Source organism: Poecilia mexicana, unplaced genomic scaffold (assembly GCF_051168715.1).
Source record: "Poecilia mexicana isolate PSO_F unplaced genomic scaffold, ASM5116871v1 scaffold_19, whole genome shotgun sequence".
Lineage (NCBI taxonomy): Eukaryota > Metazoa > Chordata > Actinopteri > Cyprinodontiformes > Poeciliidae > Poecilia > Poecilia mexicana.
In genome coordinates, this window is record NW_028263388.1 from 18,594,328 (window position 1) to 18,612,399 (window position 18,072).

The following is an 18,072-nucleotide window of genomic DNA, read 5'->3' on the forward strand; positions in this document are numbered from 1 at the left end:
GGTCATGGCAAGTGGGTTGTGCTGCTTCAGTTTACACAGTGAGTTTGAACAGTTGAAGATGGATTTGAATATTAGGGAGGGAAAAATGTAGTACAGTAGACCCTCAGTTTTCGCAGGGGTTAGGGACCCCCTCTGAAAATGCTTTCAAGTACCTATTTTTAATGGCTCAAACGCCAAACACTACTTACGCACCTTACACACAGTGGAAACTATCTTGCGGAAACAATGCACAAAGGTTTTGGAGAACAATCACATTTGAAATCTCCCTGAATTACCAAAAAGAAACACTTTCTATAGTGATACAGAGGGATCAGTTAAGTGAAGAGAGATGAAAAACAAGCAAATAGATTCTTTATTCTAAATTCCTAATTGCTGCTTCTACTTTGAACAAAACCGCTACATCTTTTACCAAAAGAAGAAAAGTCAAAACTAAAAGTACATCAGTCATCCTTTGACTTTTTGCAAACATTTAAATGACTTGGATTCCTTCGTGGGTGGGCATTAGCATTGATGTTCCACTGTTTGGATTAATTATGAAATCTTGTTTTGGCCTCTTGTATATGTACATCTTGGCAGCTCATGTTAATTGATTTTCATTTGCACAGAATTACAGTTTAAAAAAATGCAATAAGGAAGCGTCGCTGTGACTTATGACAGTCGAAGCGACGTGACTTTAATGGTTTTATTAAGATGGATAAATATTTACTCGCTGTGTTTTTGTTCCTATAGAAACCAGTTGTTACACTGGGTCAAACTGAGTGAAGTCAATTAGCAAATCCTCTCGCGTTTCTGTTTGAACAATGACTGATCCTTGCAATATAAGCGCATGATTACTTTGAATACCAGTGTGCCTTTTGCATCTTTTCATGAAGGTTTTTAAGCAGAAATGCCTTGACCTTTCCCTCCCAAAGTCTTTATCCTTTTGTTATCTCAGAGGTATTTAAACTTACTCAAAGCCTCTCTATTGGTTTGATTGTTACACCTTTATTGGACCTTGTTGTCGTGTGTCAGAGTGGATTTATTGTGTTTATAAGTGACAGCTGTGTTGGGAAAACATGTAGGAGTGAACACGATCCCTGTTGCCACCTTCTGACTCCACAGTCACAATAAGCCAAAGGTTGGGTTAAAATGTCGCTCTTTTTTTTTTCTTCTTCTGTGCACAAAAGCAAAACCTGTGCTTGACGATGCTCTGAGGGAATCTTAAAAGTGTGCTTGACTCACTCGCAGAAAGAGGAACAAAAAAGGCTCTACTTTGTGCTCCTTTTGTTTATTTAGGAAGGTTCCCACTAGAAATCCTGGATTTAAAAGTGAAATGCACGCTTAGATTCAAATTGTGCAATAATGTTTTGCAAAAATAAGATTTGCATGTAATTTATAGTTTGTTTTTTTTTCTATTTTATTTTGGTGTGCAGATTCAGAATTAGGGAATACTGGTGAGTGTACTGTCTGAACTATGAAAACACCAGCTACATTTTATAGTAATGCTGAAGCAAATATGCTGACTGTGCAAAAATATTAATTGCTTTGTGTTTTATTTTATAAAGTTGGGTGCCTGATGCACTGATGGTAGAGGTTAATGGACCAGGTTATCTGCCTCAGCAAGTTGTTTATTTTACCAACAGACATTACACTTTGCAGCTTGTTGCCAAGGTTTGTTTTATAATAGCGTGGCCTTGAAAGGAGTGATGAGTACAAAGGTCTTTTAATAGCCGGGCCTTGACCACGCTTGGGCCGAAGAGCCAGCAGGTTGAAGACGCAACCACAGGCATTCTCATCTTCTTTCGGTGACACTTTCCATCTCAGTCTGGGGGAATCCCGGTAGACTCGTCACAATAACACATTTTGCTGGGCGATAAATTGTCCCGTAAATTATTGTGATAAACGAGAACGTTGTCATTTTGACACCAGTAGAGACTAATAGCATAAAAATGGCATGGTAATGCAAGTGCACACTGTCAAAGAGCAGTAAGCTAATTTCTAAAGAACATTTAACTCTGGAACTGGAAGACATTTTAAATATCCAAATAATTAAGCAACCCAAAAACAAATAAAATGGATTATGAAGTTTCTGTAAACAAACTTGCCCTTTAAAATATATTAATCATCAGACTCCTGACAGGGAAAACAGGCAACTCCGCCAGTTAGGACTTTTGTGAGAAAAACAAAGCGTCAAATTACCACTGTGTACTGGATGTCAAATGTTTGCAACGTTTCTTGAAATTATGGCTTTTCAATTAGATTAAAGGGCAGCTTCTCTTCAACGATGAGGCAGAAAGGTCACTGTGCCATTTTGCATTTTGAAAACTACATCTGATGATTAAGTTTTACATGCAGATACATGTCTGTTGAATTACCGTGTTTAGCTGCTTCCGCTTTACAACAGCTGCAACATACGGGTTTGCAGAGGTGTTTCACCACGAGCATTCGGTTTGAATTTAAAGCACTTCCAGACTGTAGCTTTCGCATTCGACTTTTAAACCAGCGTTTGCCTGTTTCGCTTCTCTGTACTGGACTTTGATGCTACGCTCTGTGGTAGGAGACCATGAGGAGGTCATTCCCTCTTCGCATTTGAAATTTCCAGGTTGTACACGCAGACGTGCAGACGCTCGCTTGTGACGTGACACAAGAAAGTTGAAAATTGTTCAGCTTTTGTCGCTGACGTCGCTGAACTGACGTTTTTCTCTGCTGTTTATTGCTCCGTGTGTGTTGAACCCATTTCTAAGGAAACTAGAAGGGAAGAAATAACTAAGTACACCAGAATGAAGCGTTTTGTCATCCAGTAAACGAGCAAGCACTCAACTGAAAATTGTCAGCCAAATTTAAATTGATCAAGCTCGTTTTAATTTATCATGCGATTCATTGAGTTATTGCCTATTTCCTAGAGCAGAAGGAGCATACAGCCGCTCTACTGCTAAACTCCTTTCAACTACTTGTATGTAGGACCTTTAATGAACAACTAACTTTGTCAGTTTAAAGTAATTGCCATGATTTTCAGGTAATACACTTATTTGTCTGTGATACAGAGCTTGAAACCAGTTCCCACATTTTTACAGTGCTTACAAACCATTTTTATCTCGTCTGTCACTCAATCAATTAAATGCAGTCCAGACTCATTAATAAACTGTGAAATAGGCCTTCATTACTGTCAGGAATCTCAAAATCAAACGCCATTCAAAGTGTTGCAAGGCACTAACGGTTAAGTATTCTCACAATGTTCCCAAATCATTAATATTTTGTAATTCTGGCCTTTCTTTTTATTTTTTTTTATCAAGCACTAAAAATTCTGCCACACAGATGATTTAAAAGCCAAATTTTAATACAAGATCTTGTTACACCCATAGCTCATATTGAATTACCATTTTAAAAAACGACTCTCCTAATTAATTAGATTTTTTTTTTATGTGCTCAGTCTCTCGTCTTATACTTCTGATGCCGCACCAGTAGTGCCAAAATAATAGGAAATGTGCGAGTGTGGAAATTCTTGCACAGATTGCATCAGTTGACTATCAGTCAGCTTTAAGTTGTCTCGCAGCCAGGAGCTTGAAGCCGTATGACAACTGTGAAACACCCATTACCAAAGAACTGAGCAGTGGTACACAAGCCTCCCCACCACTCTGGTGTGTAGGAAAGGGACAGAGCAAAGGCTCTCAACAGAAGACCACCAGGATCTGGATGTTTGAAGCCGAAATTGGGCTGGTCTTCCATCACGCTCTCTCTTTGAGTCTTGATTGCAGACCTAAGGGTCTGGTTGACTGATCTGAAAAGGGGAAATTACTGAAGAGAGAGCGAGTGAGCTTATCCATGCCTTTGACTGATAATCAGCTCATTATCTTGTTGATCATTTACAGCTCTCCCTCTCACCCACTCTCTATTCTTTTAGCTGTGTCACCGGAGCAGAGCACGGCGACTTTTAATGGTTTGGCAAAGTGCCTGCTGTGTCAAGGCAGAGTTAAAACAACCACGCTAGCCTTGGCTAGTCTCCACTTTTACCACAGTGCAGGATCTCGTCCCACTTATCATCTCTCTGGGGGTAGCGGGGCAAAAAAACAAAAAACAAACTAAATACAAGCAACAACTGCAACAACAACATCTGCAACCATGATGCGAGTGGTGCCCTAGAACCCTAACATGACTAACTGTGCATGAAATTGAACTGATTGGAGTTATTGACCAGAAGACTCTAGCTCCTGAGAGGACATGGAGGAGTTGAGGTGCGGGTGGGGGGGGAGGAGGAGGTGGTAGCTTGTGTGTTACTTGATTGAGTGAAAAATCTCAGCCGGTTGCTTTGATGGAAGCCACTTTACAGGAAAGAGTGATTTAATGGAAGCTGCCAGATCTCATCAATGTCAGCACTCGCAGTGCTCCAGCAGTGTTTTATATAAAAGTGCCTGCGATGACAGGCCCTGATGGGCAGATGTTGGCTGGTTGTTTTAACTGCACAGTCAAGAGAAACACTCATTTCAGCTACTAACAACTGACTCTAAAAGAGAAGTCGAACTCAACATAAAGTGCCCTTACCCTCTCCCTCTCCTTGTAGCCATTAATAGCCCTGTTGAATTTTAGCGAAGGTTGATAAGCCTATAATTAATGTGACCGTCATTAGAAATGGCCATTGTCTGGGGGAAACCAGCTGAAGAAGTGCAAGCTGGGGAAGAAGAGAAACTTAAAGTGCACATGACATCATATATTAGAGCCAGAGACCTACAAATCTTGAAAGTATGAAATAAATAATTCACAATTGACCATTTTTCATCTTTTTTTCAAATGAGATGAGTCATTTTAAATGCACTTTTCCCAAGCAGAAAGCCTTTTGAGCCAGGAAGACACCATATATGAATGATGAGGTCTGTGGTGACGCTGTCTTGTCTCCTGTCATTCTGTATGACAAGAAAAACTTTATTTGCCATACAGAAACAAGGATGCTGCAAGCACGTAAAGGGAGAATGGGTTTCTCCTCACTCATCATTGATGGTTTCTCCCTTTATACCCAGGATTAACAAATAAATGGAGGTTTGGATTTTGATGAAGGAACCTACGATGATGGACCTTTTTAGGATCGGGGTTAAACAGACAGACCACATATTGTTTGCATGGGAAGGAAAATACTTTCCTGAACCCTAACATTTCAGTTTAAATGATCCCGTCTTCTTCATCTCATCTAGTATTAAAATAATTTTCAGGTGCTTTAGCTGATAACGATGCAACACCAAACGTTTTTATCTTTTACCAGTTTTATAAGGGATTATAATAATAATAACCGAATAATCTCCATAATATGAGTTTCACTTTCTGAATTGAGTGACAAAAACCACTAAACTTTTTCACAGTATTCAAATTTTTGGAGATGTACCTACCTGTACATGTGGATGAACGGAGCCTTGTGAAGAGTTGATGAAGAGTGACGGCCAGCCAGCTTCTTCTGTGATGTGCAGATGTGCTGCTTTTGTTTTTCGAGCTGCAGGATAACACCAGGCATCATCTGTCAGCTACCCTGCAAGGAGCCCACTGTGGCTGTGTCTTCAGTGGATCTGAATTGCATTGCGATTGCATCATTAATAGAGCAGAAATGATTCCCAGCGACTCCGGGAGAATTCATTGACCCCTCAGGGAGAGACTAGAAACAAGACATTGTTTTTACAGGGGGAATATCTAACTAGAGGTCCCATTACCACATCATCAATATACAGAAGCTAGTGAGCAGGGAGAGGAGTAGAAAAGGAGAGGAGGGAATGTAATAGCTTATAGTGCTAATGGCAGTCTGAGCACTCAAGTCCCAAACATTCAGCTGCCTCATCTCATCCGGGCTGTGTAATTGCCCTCCTGGAAGCCGCCACGTGAAGCGGCTGCCTCCGCAAGTGAAGAGTGGCAGCTGCTGGATGTTGAAGTGCAGGTCTGGGTCAGGTCCCCAAGAGGGGCCCCTTGCAACCATGAGATGTCGTAATTAATAGCTATCTGTTGGCCTGCAGGCTAGCTTTTTGTGGAGAATGTGAGAGTCGGCGGCATTTAGGCACTTCTAAGGCTAGCAAAATGTAACGGTAAATGTGCAACCCACCAAACATGACGGTTTGGTGGGTCGATATCTTAAGGGCCGATACTGTAACAAACTTTAAAGGTGTTTTTGTTTTCTTTTATTGACTCTTAGAGCAAGAGAAGCTAATGACTCTCCAGTTGGGATTACAGCCTGGATGTTCTAGAAACGTAATTGGTGATTTTGCTGAGCAGCTACATTCAGAAACAGAATTAAAGTCCCCCTAAGGTCACTAGAAGTTGAAAACATTTTAAGACTTTAAATTATGAAAGACTGCATTTTGGTTGCCTAGGAAACATAGACCTTCACAGCAGTGATCTTTATTTCTTTCAAATTTAAAATGTGTGAAGGATCTGCCTTGACTGTTTGTTGATATTTTTTGCATTTGAACCATAAATAACTTAAGATTTAAAGCATAGAGGAGTTTAAACTAAGATGACTGACATATAATGGTATAATGTTAATAATGGAAAACATTTATTTAATAATATTTCAGAGTAACTGAGCGAAGCTCGACGTCATTCATATATTACCTTGACATTAACAAAGACACAGCGGGACGAATCACAAATTACTGATGTCACTGCATACAATGCATTTAAAAATGTATGTTATGTGCTTTTATTTATTTTTACAAATTAATCATGATCAATATATTTTTTACTGACCTAGTTTAACAGAGGTCCAGTCATTTGGTGCTAGTTAGCATTATTATTAACCTTCATCTTTAATCCAGTTTAGACTAATAATCTCTTTTGCAAAACAGTCCTAGTCAGAATGACTGTATTATCTCCACTATGACTTTTGAGAGCATTTACAGCAAGGCAACAAACTGAAGCATCCAGCTAAAGCTACACAGAAATGCTTTAAAGATAACAAGGTGGAAATTGTTGAGTGGCCCAGTCAAAGTCCAGACTTTGGTCCAATAGAGACTGAATTTGAAAAGGGCTATTCACAGATGATCCCTGTGCAACCTGACAGAGCTTTAACAGCTTTGTGTTGATAAGTGCAACCCTGATTCTGACCTAGTCACACAGACTCTGTGCTGTGACTGCAGACATAGCTGCATCTAGACATCGACTTATTTCATGTCGCATGTTTATTTCATTGAGTAGAAATCAGTTCTTGTTTTGTTATTAAAGATTTTCTGTCTTGTTTTAGTCAGAAAGCCACGTTTCGTCGATCATGCTAGATTTATAAAAGCAAGAAAACGGTAAGACTTCCAAGAGGGTGAATGCTTTCTACAGTCACTGTACCTCTCCTTACTGTGTAAACAGAAATAATCATAAATAATTACCCCAGCTTCAGTTTAATTAATCATCCAATAAAAACATAACATTTTAATGGTTTATAAAACCATGTTAGCACAAGTCGTTAGCTTCAGCCTGTGGGTCCAGCTAATCTGGATTTATATTAAATGAAGGCCTCAAGAGAGGCAGGTAAGATATTAACTGCATATGATCTTTTAACTGGAGGTGTAATGATGCATCCAGCTCATAATGAGACAGTGCATGTATTGGTGTTAGCGGCTAACATCTAGCCAGTTTTGGTATTTTTGCAGTATTTACAAACTGCAGTGTCGTCCGTCAGTGATTCTTTTTCCTGCAGAGAGCCTAGATTACTGTCTAACTACTTACTGTTAACACACTTTGCTAATGTGTGCTCAAGATTCACTTCCCAGGGTGTCAAGCTTGAAGCATTTACCCTCAAACTGAAAGCTTACATTCATTTCAACAAACAAAGTGGCATAATGGCAGAAACTAGATAGCGCTGCGCTAGGTTGATTTCATGTTAATGAAAAAATATTGTGGTGTTTAAAATATCTCATTCCACTTTAGTGTGATCAAAAACTCACTTCAGAAAAATCCTGAACTGTGCCTTTAATGCATACTTATCTTCACTTCGCCTGCAGCGAGCGTGTGCTGCATCCTACCCTCTGCTTTTCAGGGATTATTTTTGCTCTTGTTTGTATTAAGTTTCCTCTCTATATCTAAATGTACCTAGAGATGTATCGCTGTGGTGTACCGTGGGAGTTTATTAATCTCCGGGGAGCAGCGTTCTTCCTTGTTAAGTAAATATACATGAGCTGCTCGTGCAGGATAGAAGCTGGAAGCACCTTCAGGAAAGAAAAAAAGCTTCTCCTCTTTCTTCCTGTCCTCCTCTCGAACACGTCGCCTGGGGGCAAATCTCACTCTGTCTCATCTGCTGCTTAATTTCACTGGAGCGGCCCCTCAGTAATGAAGCGCCTTGATGTACATTTGCCAATTTCTGCCTCTGCCACCAGAATATAATTGGGATGTGACTAAGCATGAATACCCAGCACAGGGTTGGTTGACCTCTCCACGACCCCACGGATAGTGCTTTTGTCATAATGGAGGTATTATCTCACATGATCTGGGAGTGGGAAGAGGGGGACTGTCTGCAGGGTGCCAGGGAATGGAAATGAATTCATGCATCCCCCCCAGTCCTGTTCGCCGCAGAGGGGGAGCTGAAATAAGTGTGAGATACTTTTTTTTTTTTACACGCTCGTAATGAAGACATTTTCTTCTTATCTATTGCCGCTTTGTGTTTATTGGAGTAGGAGAGCAGCTTCTGGCGAAAAGCAGGGGTGGCTTGTCTTTTTTTTTTCATGTGAAGGCAGAGAGATTTGATGCAAGAGAGGATTTCTTCGCGTGTGTGTGTGTCAGTCACTTCTCTGCGTGGGTGCACTGTGTATTCACTTGTTTGTGTGTGTGTGCATGTGTGTGTGTGTGTGCCTGCTAATGACCCTGTAAAATGACAAGCAGAGCTGGCAGGGAGAGTACAGCCGCTCGTCAGTGAGAGAGAGAAGGTGGAGGAGGTATGAGAGTTCAGATGTGGAGAGGAGGGGTGGGGTGGCGGCTGTGAGGTCGGTGGTTGGTGTGATTCACCATGCTGTCATCACAGAGGGACCGAGGGCCCTCAGTGGCCCTCTCTATTCCCACCTGAGAGGCCTGCAAATGGAGGGGCCGCGCTGTCATTATTTACAGCCTGCAGCTCCTAACCTTGGATTCGGAGCTCATCACTGCGAAGGGAAAATCAGATTGGACTTGACGTGTACCCGAGCCAGTGACCTTGATAAGTGTGAGGTGCCTGCAGCAAGAGGTTAGGGGGAGACAAGCTTGGATTTGCACACATGTGTACATGTTTGTGTGTTTTGTGTGCTGCAATCAGGTGGAGAGTTGGAGACATGGTTGAATGACTGAATCATGACTCAAAATGCCACGTGGTCAGGCTGCTCAGAGACAACGATACAGAAAGGAACATCGGAGGGGAAAATAGCATCACAGCCAGACTATTAAAACCGCAGCTTATTATTAATGGAGTGAAGTTAGCGAGCAATATCCAACCTATAAATAAACTCGGTTTTCACACCTATAGCACCTTGCAAAGTTATTCACACCATTGGAACCTTTTCCACGTCTTGTCACGTTACAACCACAGATCTCAGTGTTGGGACTTTATGTGCTAGACTGACACAAAGTGGTGGATAATTAGGAAGTGGAAGGAAAATGAAAGGTTTTATAAATGAAAGTCTGAAAAGTGTTGTGCCTAATATATTCATCCCCCTGAGTCAACCACGTTTTGGTGCAATTACACCAAAAACTGTAATTATAGAGGCTGGGATATTTCCCTATTCCTCCTTGCAGAATAACTCAGAGTCCATCATATCAGACGGAGAGCATCTGGGAACATCAGTTTTCAAATCATATTCTTTATTACGTTCAAGTTTGGACTTTGACTGGACCATTTGAATCCTTGAATATGCTTTAAACTGTTGCTGTTCTGCTGGGATGTGAACTTTCACTTTACTCTCAACTCATTTTCAGCTTCTAACTGTTTTTTATGCCAGTTTATCTGTCCATCAACTCTGACCAGTTGGGGCCTATTAAAGAAAAGGATCTCTACAGCATAGTACTGCCACCATCATTTGTGGGGACAGTGTGGGCAATGGGCAGTTTTTCTTCACACATTATGTTTTGCATGTTGGCCACAAAGTTCAATTTCATTTTCTTCTAAGCAGAGCAATTTCTCCCAGATTTTTGCTTGTGGCTTTCTTCTGTTGTTCTTTAAAGGCCAGATTTGAAGCTTGGGATGTTGTGTTACAACCTAACTCTGCTTCCAACGTCTCTAAAACTTTATCCTTGACCTGTTTATGTTGGTGTGACATTACCTCACCTGGATCAGACACAATTTTGATTAAAGCTATTTTCCTTGCAGACATGTACCAATAATCAGATTTAGCACATAAGAAGAACCAATAATCAGATTTAGCACATCCTAAGTACACCAGTAGTTAAAGTAAAAGTCTCAGTGTCAAACGGTTAGCAACAATACTGATAAAGTTTGACGATGAGTGGGTTTCACTTGGGTGTTTTTTTGTTTTTTTTTTGCACAGATTTGCAACATGATCTGAAAGGACATTATAAACAGATGGGATTTTTTGAGGGATAAACATGTTATGTTTTGGAGTTGTTACCAGTTTGATTCCCAGCCCTTTGTTGCGTCTCTTCCCGTTCCCTCTCTCTCTCTCAGCCGCTCTTCCTGTTCAGCTGCTGTTGAGTAGAAACCACTTGTGCCATAAAATCCTCTTATATATAGTCACATCTCTCAAAAACAAGTTGAAAATGTTTTCTTTCTGGAAACTCTTAAGTTTGTAACTATTTTCTCATCGGACCAACATCTGTTACCATGCAAAGTTTGATGGCTTGATTGGTTGACACGGCCATTGTTCAGCTGAGAAAACACTGAAATTACAGACATGCAGTCTCCACTTTTATACAGGTATATTCCACAGATATAATCATTTAACCTTTGAATTATTTCAAACTCCAAAAATCTGTACATGAGCCCCCGTCTGACTAGTTTTTAGCCTCTCACCAGCCTCAAGATTCAGATTCAGAGGTGAAGATATTGTCCAAGTCAGGCAGGTGATTGTTACTTCCTGTGCGGTTTTGATCGCTCTCTGCAGGGCCTTTCTGTTGGCTGTAGAGCTTCTGCTGAACCACATCAGGTTGATCAGAACTCTGTCAGTGGATCAGTGGTTGGAGGACGTTATGGCTGGTTGATCTCACTGAGAGCGTTCAGGAAGTGTAGCCGTTGTTGTGCCTTCCAGGGAATTTCTCTGAAGTTGTGCTGTGACACCCTCTCTGTGTCTCATTCCAGTTATTGGTGAGCCACCTTGTTCTTCCCTGAGTCATTGATGATTTCCTTTGTTTTCTCAGTGTTTAAAGTAACATTTTTATCTGTACAACCAGTCAGCCAACCTCTACATCTCCGCTCTGCACTCTGACTCATCTCCGCAGGCTGACCACAGTTGCGTTATTTGTTGACTTAATGACGCTGGTGGTATCGTGGGTGGACATGCATCCCTGCGTCTAGAGGGAGTAGAAAAACAGAGACTCAGGACGCAGCCTTGTGGGGCTCCTGTGCTGAGAAACAGTGAGCAGCACTGGTGGGGTCTTGACAGACTGCATTCGGTTTGTTGGAAAGCCCTGCATCCGAAGGCAGATACTGTGCTGGAGGCCGAGGTCAGACATCTTGTGAAATCTCGTGAAGCAACCTGCTTGGCAGAATAGTGTTATTTTAAAGCTGTAATCCATAAATTACAGCTTTAATTTATGCACATGCATATGTCCCTGGTTGTTCCAGGCATAACGGAACAGTGTGGAGGGTGGTGAGACGGCATCCTCTGTTGATCTGTGGGTGAGGGTCCAGTGTGGGTGGGAGTGCAGCCTTGATGTGTTTCAGCACTAGTTTCTCCAGCCACTTCATGATCACAATTGGTAATGCCTGGAGTCATTGTGGCGCTTTACAGCAGTTTGTTTGGGAACACAGCTCTGTCATAGAGGCATTTTAAAGATGTCTGTCTCCATCTGGAACAGATGATCTGAAGATTTTTTTTACAATTTCTAAAAACTCTTCACATTTGACATCTGTCTACTACAGACAGGCATACTAATTTGATAAAATCTGAACTTTCCCTTTAAGTCTGTAAACAGTTAAATTAGCAAAGGTGTTATTTTAGGGTTGTCTCTTGTGTAAACTCTTTCACACACAGGTACACATCTGGACATGTGGGCAATGAAGGGTGCAGCTTTGTTGTTGCTATGGAAGAAAGTTGGGAATTGCTAAATAAATGAAATAAGTTAAAATATGATATAAAATATGACAAAACTCTGAAAAAAAGCACAAATAAATATATGCCCACAATTTTTTTTCTACCTTTTTTTTTTTATGCTTGCAGGACGATCCAAAAAAATTTCCCATTGCATTTCTTGGTTAATTAGGCTCCTTGGCAGCAGGGCAGTGACAGGACTGGGCTTTGAAAGTGCATCCAGTGGGAGTTTAGGAAGTAAATATAGTGAGGGGATGATTAATCTGTGAATGACTGTGTGTGGTCAAATACTTCTGTGGTAAAGGAGTAACAACTCCTGGTGTTAAGCTGCAAATAATTTGGGGAATTTATTGTCAACGTAAGCTGGACTCCATTCTGTGTTGTAAAACAGCGAGAAGAGGGTCTTGAGCCATTACCACATAAAAGTAGCATGCATCAATTAAACAAAAAAAACAACTTCAGTACTTTGCAGAAATACCCGTACCTTTTAATCGTCCACATTTTGTCACGCTACAGCTACAAATTCTAATGTTTTGTTAGGATTTTATGTAATAGATCAATGCAAAGTGATGGCAAGTTAATTGTACATGCATTTTATTTTTTTGTTTTTATATGTAAAAGTCTAAAAAGTGTGGCATGCATTTGTATTCAGTCCCACAATAGTTTGCAGAACCATTGTTTATTGCATTTATTGCATTAAACTGGGTATTTGGGGTGTATTGTCCTATCTAACCCTCCACAACTTTCTCCCTGACCTGTCTGCTGTGTTTCTGGGGTTTTCTTAATGATGCCGTTTGCTCTCTAATGCTGCCCAACAAACCTCGGAGGCCTTCACACAACAGCTGGATTTATACTGAGATTAAATAACACACACGTGGACTCAATCTTTTTAAGCCAATTTGTGCACTACATTTTATTTAGTGATATTAAAGTGTTTTCAGATATTTATTTGGGAACAAAAGTTTGAAAACGTGTTTCCACTTCACAATTATGTGCTGCTTTGTTTTGGTCCGTCTCATTAACTCCTCTTAAATTACGCCCAGGTTGGTGGTCGTAACATGGCAAATGTGGAGACGCCAGAAGGGTATGAATACTTTCGCAGAGCACCGTACAGTGGAGTAACTGAGACAGTTTCATTTTCAGAAGCTGACAATGTAGTGGCTCGCTGATCTGTGCTTTATATTAACATTGAACACCCTGCAGAATAAGGAGCTGGAAACCAGTATTGACTGTAACACACTGCAGGTCAATACAGCAGAAACCTGCATTGGTGTAGAACCGCAGCTCAAGTTAAAATAATTTTCTAAAAAATAAAAAAAGAATGAACAAGATTGCGACTGACTGCCTCTCTCATTAAGACTTGAAAAATCTTTTTTTTTTATAGCAAGTCATGAATGCTGTGTCCTTGAGCATAAAAAGGAGAGGGATAATCCAGTCTGCCATCAGAGCAGAATTTAAAATTTGTGATTGCTGGGAATTTATTAACATTTGTGCAAGCTCTTGGCCAGCATTTATTTCTTTGCAAAGTTTTTCGCCGCCCTTACAAACCACAAACCACAGTATATTTTAGATTTCACAATTTGGCTCATAATTGTGACAGGGAAGAAAACGATATTTACTTTTCAAAGTTTTCAGAATAAAGTGTCGTCATCAACCCTCTTACTTCCACAGCACTATAAGCAGCGCTTCCATTAGTTATGATTAGTTACCCATTTAAAAACAGTAGTGTATACATTAAAAAACCTTTCCCTTGTTGGGAAAATTTAATCCATTATGAATAAATAAAAAGTAGCAAAAGAATCTCTGTCGTTCTATTATGCTGATATCCAATCAGTTTGAAATGGTAAACATTTCATCTTTAAAACTACAGCACTTAGATTTATTAGTTTCCAAGCATGTGCATTGTGCTTTTAAAACAATTACTAATGCAACACAGAGGCAAAACATGCTACTGTACTGAACTGTGGTTTTTATACGAGGAGATAGCTTTTAAAAATATATATATATATCATTTCCTATTTATGTTTTCTCTGCATTTCTTTGTTCGTTGTCTCTTATATTCAAGTTATTAAAAATATCATTTAAGAATATTAGTATGTTTGTTTTACTTGCAGCAGTTGGAAAAGTAGAGCAATATAATTGAGCGACTTTTAGAGGAAATTAAATGAAAAAAACAAAACGATACAAAATGAAACATGCAAAACAATACTTGCTAATTAAACATACGTGGATCATCATTTGCATAGTAACTTTAAAAATAAAATGATGAAATACAGTAATGAAATTAACATGCATGGAACAACTTGCTTAGCAACTAAGAATTAAACTAAATAATAGTTAAAAATAGCAGTGTAAGACATGTAAATAAAGATCTGTACAACAGAGTTTGCTAACCAAATTTATAAATGAAATAAGGTATTAGAATAAATTGAAATTATAACAGATTGACATATTTCAACAACTTTCACAGAAGATGAAATATACTTTTAAAATATACGAAAAACAACACTTTCAATTTTAAGAATAAAATTACTTAAAACAATAAACGCCTGCTCGAAAATGTTGAGTAAAATTTAAAATGGAGTAAAATTGTAAAATATATGTATAAACTCCAAAATTCTTAAAATAGCATTAATATATACCCTCCAGGATAGTTTAGCTTTTTTCCCCCTTATATATCCTTTTAAAAATTTCAATTATTTCCCCGCAGGGCAGGTGGGTGGATGTGTAAAATAACAAAAGGACATGAGGACGAATGATGAAAACGCAGGTTTCTCCCACCACAGGATGCAGGTTTGGTGGCATGAAATGATTAATTTCACACATATACAGGTCATCTCCGAAAGCAGCAACATCTCATTCACAAGGGGCCCTCCGTCAGCAACAAAGCAGGAGGCTGCAATAAAATACGCAAACAGCAGCACGTACTGCACGTCAATAAATCTTTGGAGGTTAAACCTGAGCTCTGTAGAATCCGAGCAGCCCAGTCAGGTAAAAGTCACCGAGTACATCAACATGATCGGGACCAGGAAAAAAAAAAAAAAAAAAAAAAAACAGCAGTTCAGCGAGCACAGCCTCACACACAGTCTGTGTTTGTAGAAGAAGGATGAAGCCTTAAATTATTGGGTTTGTGTAAATAAGGAGATGAGACTGTTTTTAGCACACCGGGTGGAAGGAGGAGTGCTTGGATGAGAATAGTCTCTCTGTGTGCAGCAGGATTGCTTTTGGGTTGTTTACGACAGCTCGCAGCTCTCATATATCACAGGCAGTATGTTTGCTGTGAAGCTACAGTTTGCGTGCCATCTGCCTTAGCTGAACTTGACCCTCCAAACAGACTTGTATTTGTAAACTGAGCTCTTCTCTTTACTGTTTTTTCTCTCATCTTTTTTTTTTCTTTTCTAGTGGATGCTCCAGAATCCGCATAAGGTGGCTACCTTCTTTGGGTGCATCGGGAAGGACGACTTCGGCAAGATCCTGAAGAAGAAGGCAGAGGAAGCTCATGTCGATGCCCATTACTATGAGCAGACCGAGGAGCCGACTGGAACCTGTGCAGCTTGCATAACCGGAGATAATAGGTTAGCCTCCTGTTTGGGACCTTTGACCTGGAAACTGCACTTTATCTGCGATTTGACAGAGCCTCTTCTTCCTCAGGTCTTAGCTCCCCACATCAGAGGGGTAAAAATGAACAGCTTGAGCTTGTTTTTCTTGGGCCCCACTCAGTCTCTGCCACCCCAGTGGGTTGTCATCCATCTACAGCCTGACAGTAGCAACGTGTTAGAGATTCCTGGGCTACCCCAGCTCTCACCTGTCAGCCTGCAAAACGGGGCTTTAGCGTCTCTGGCGACTCTGCCACTTGCATCATCATCATCAGCAGCACATCTGAGACAGCAGAGGTCAAACTTCCATGCTCATGCACACAAATATCACTAACATTAAGGGCTGCAGTTCATGATAGGCCTGGCAGCGATCAATAACCCTCATCTCTAAACACTCTTCCCCCTCGGCAGCCCTTCATCCTGACGGATACCACACTTGTCAGTCAGTCAGCAGCCGGATCCTGCCCATCCCGGGAGCCAGCTCTGGCGAATGGTCTTAGTGGGCTTGTTTGATGTGGGCTCTGACACCTGAAAAGGTCAGGTGCCGTGCTCGAGGAGGCGAACTCTGTAATATTTCTTACAGGTGTTTAACAGAGAGCTCAGGAACCCAGAAGAAAGGTCGACCACTGGGCCGGATTGAAAAAAGTGATGGCTTTGAAGGACTGGGAGCTCACATGTCACAACCTCTCAAGATTTGATTAGTGAAAGGCTTCAAACTAAGAAGAAAAAAAAAATCTGCCTTATTCCGGTCTTTCTCAGATTTGAGAATTGAACTTCCAGTCTGTGAATATGTTGCATGAAGAACAGTCCAATTTTAGACATTAAGAAGCAAATTGATTAGATTTATAGATGTGCAATCAGAGGTTTAATCAGCAAGTCAAAGATCTCCGATCTACTAGAGTATAAAAAAATGGTTTATCTAATAATCTTAGTATCTCTAACAAATTTAATTAATCATAGTACACAAGGATGGAGTGATTACAAATCCCTGATTGTTGGCTAATTTTTGACTGACAATAACCAGCTTCTCTTCCATACTTACAGTTCATTATGTTGAGTGATGCACAATTTTTCACCTACAGTTTTAAGTGGTAAAATATAGCGAATAACACTTACTTAATTAGCATTAGGTATAATTGGCAAGGAACATAATTGTATAACAGTCATAATGGGTACCTTTTTAGTGAAGCAATTTTGCTGTTTCTTCCTGTTTAGAATCAATACATGTATTTAATCTGATTAAATCAGCTCCTATTAGCACATTTTTGGTGAATATGGTTTGGAAATGAGAATTTTACAGCTTAAAACCAAAAACAATGAGCAGATTAATTTGAAGTTTTGTGCATGTGCAAGATGCCTATTTCATGACCTCTATATTTTTGAAAACTTAAAGGCTTTAAAGCAACATAACCATCCTCGATATTAAAAGAAAAACGCAGAAATAAGTTGACACGAAATCTCTCAATGAATCAAACAGGAAATGCTTTTATTTCAAAAAACTGTTTGCAATTTTTGTATCGATGTTGCAATCTTCATGCATCTCCTTTACAGGGCGGGAGGTAAACAGGTTTTCAAAGGTTTAGTTCATTTTACAGAGTGCAATGTGAAAGCAAACTGCACCAACTGAAAATGTTACAAATGTTACAATTTTGGTCTCCAATCAAAACAAGCCTATTGCACTCTCAGATTTGAAGGCGCCTTGTGTCATTATGATGCTACAGCAAACATAAATGGCTTGTAACAAACTATTTATAACCCAGAGTCTGTAAATGCCCCTGGCTGATAAATCAAACACGCCCTTTACCGGAGAATGTGTGTGTCACTTTTAAAGCTGCAGCCTGTGGTTTCCTTACTGTTAATACTTGATGGATGCTAGCATTAAACAAAAAAGACAAACTCCTTTCACTGGCACTTATGATAAACTGTACGAGAAACATCAGAGAAAAGCCATACTGTGCACAATGTTCCCATGACGACCAGTGAGTTGTCAACATTAAGGTAACTGAGAGGGAATAGCTGCTTATGCTCAACTCTGACTGCACGACATGAAGATTGTTTACAAAACTTGAGTCTCAGGGCTACAATCCAAGTTGAGTCTTGAGTTTTCAGAGTTCATGACTATTTATTTTATTTCATTTTATTTACTTAAATGTGACTTGGGTTTCCGTCCAGCTACAGTTTTTAACAAACCCACATTTTGCTCTTACTCTCGGTGTTTCAATACGGAGCAGTTTTGCTGAAGTGTTAGGCTAAGATTATTTATAAACAGTTTTTATATAGCTTCTTAATGATTTAAGTTTGGCGCATATTTC

The 18,072-nt window shown here is 39.9% G+C and overlaps 1 protein-coding gene across 2 annotated transcripts in view; it reads left to right on the forward strand.

Moving 5' to 3' along the window:
* LOC106928326 (adenosine kinase-like) overlaps positions 1 to 18,072 on the forward strand; it is a 165,708-nt gene that overhangs the window by 49,563 nt on the left and 98,073 nt on the right. For both annotated transcript variants that reach the window (XM_015004500.2, XM_015004502.2), the window contains exon 5: positions 15,567 to 15,739. In XM_015004500.2, the coding sequence (XP_014859986.2) occupies positions 15,567 to 15,739 (173 nt within the window). The remainder of the gene's footprint in view (positions 1 to 15,566; positions 15,740 to 18,072) is intronic.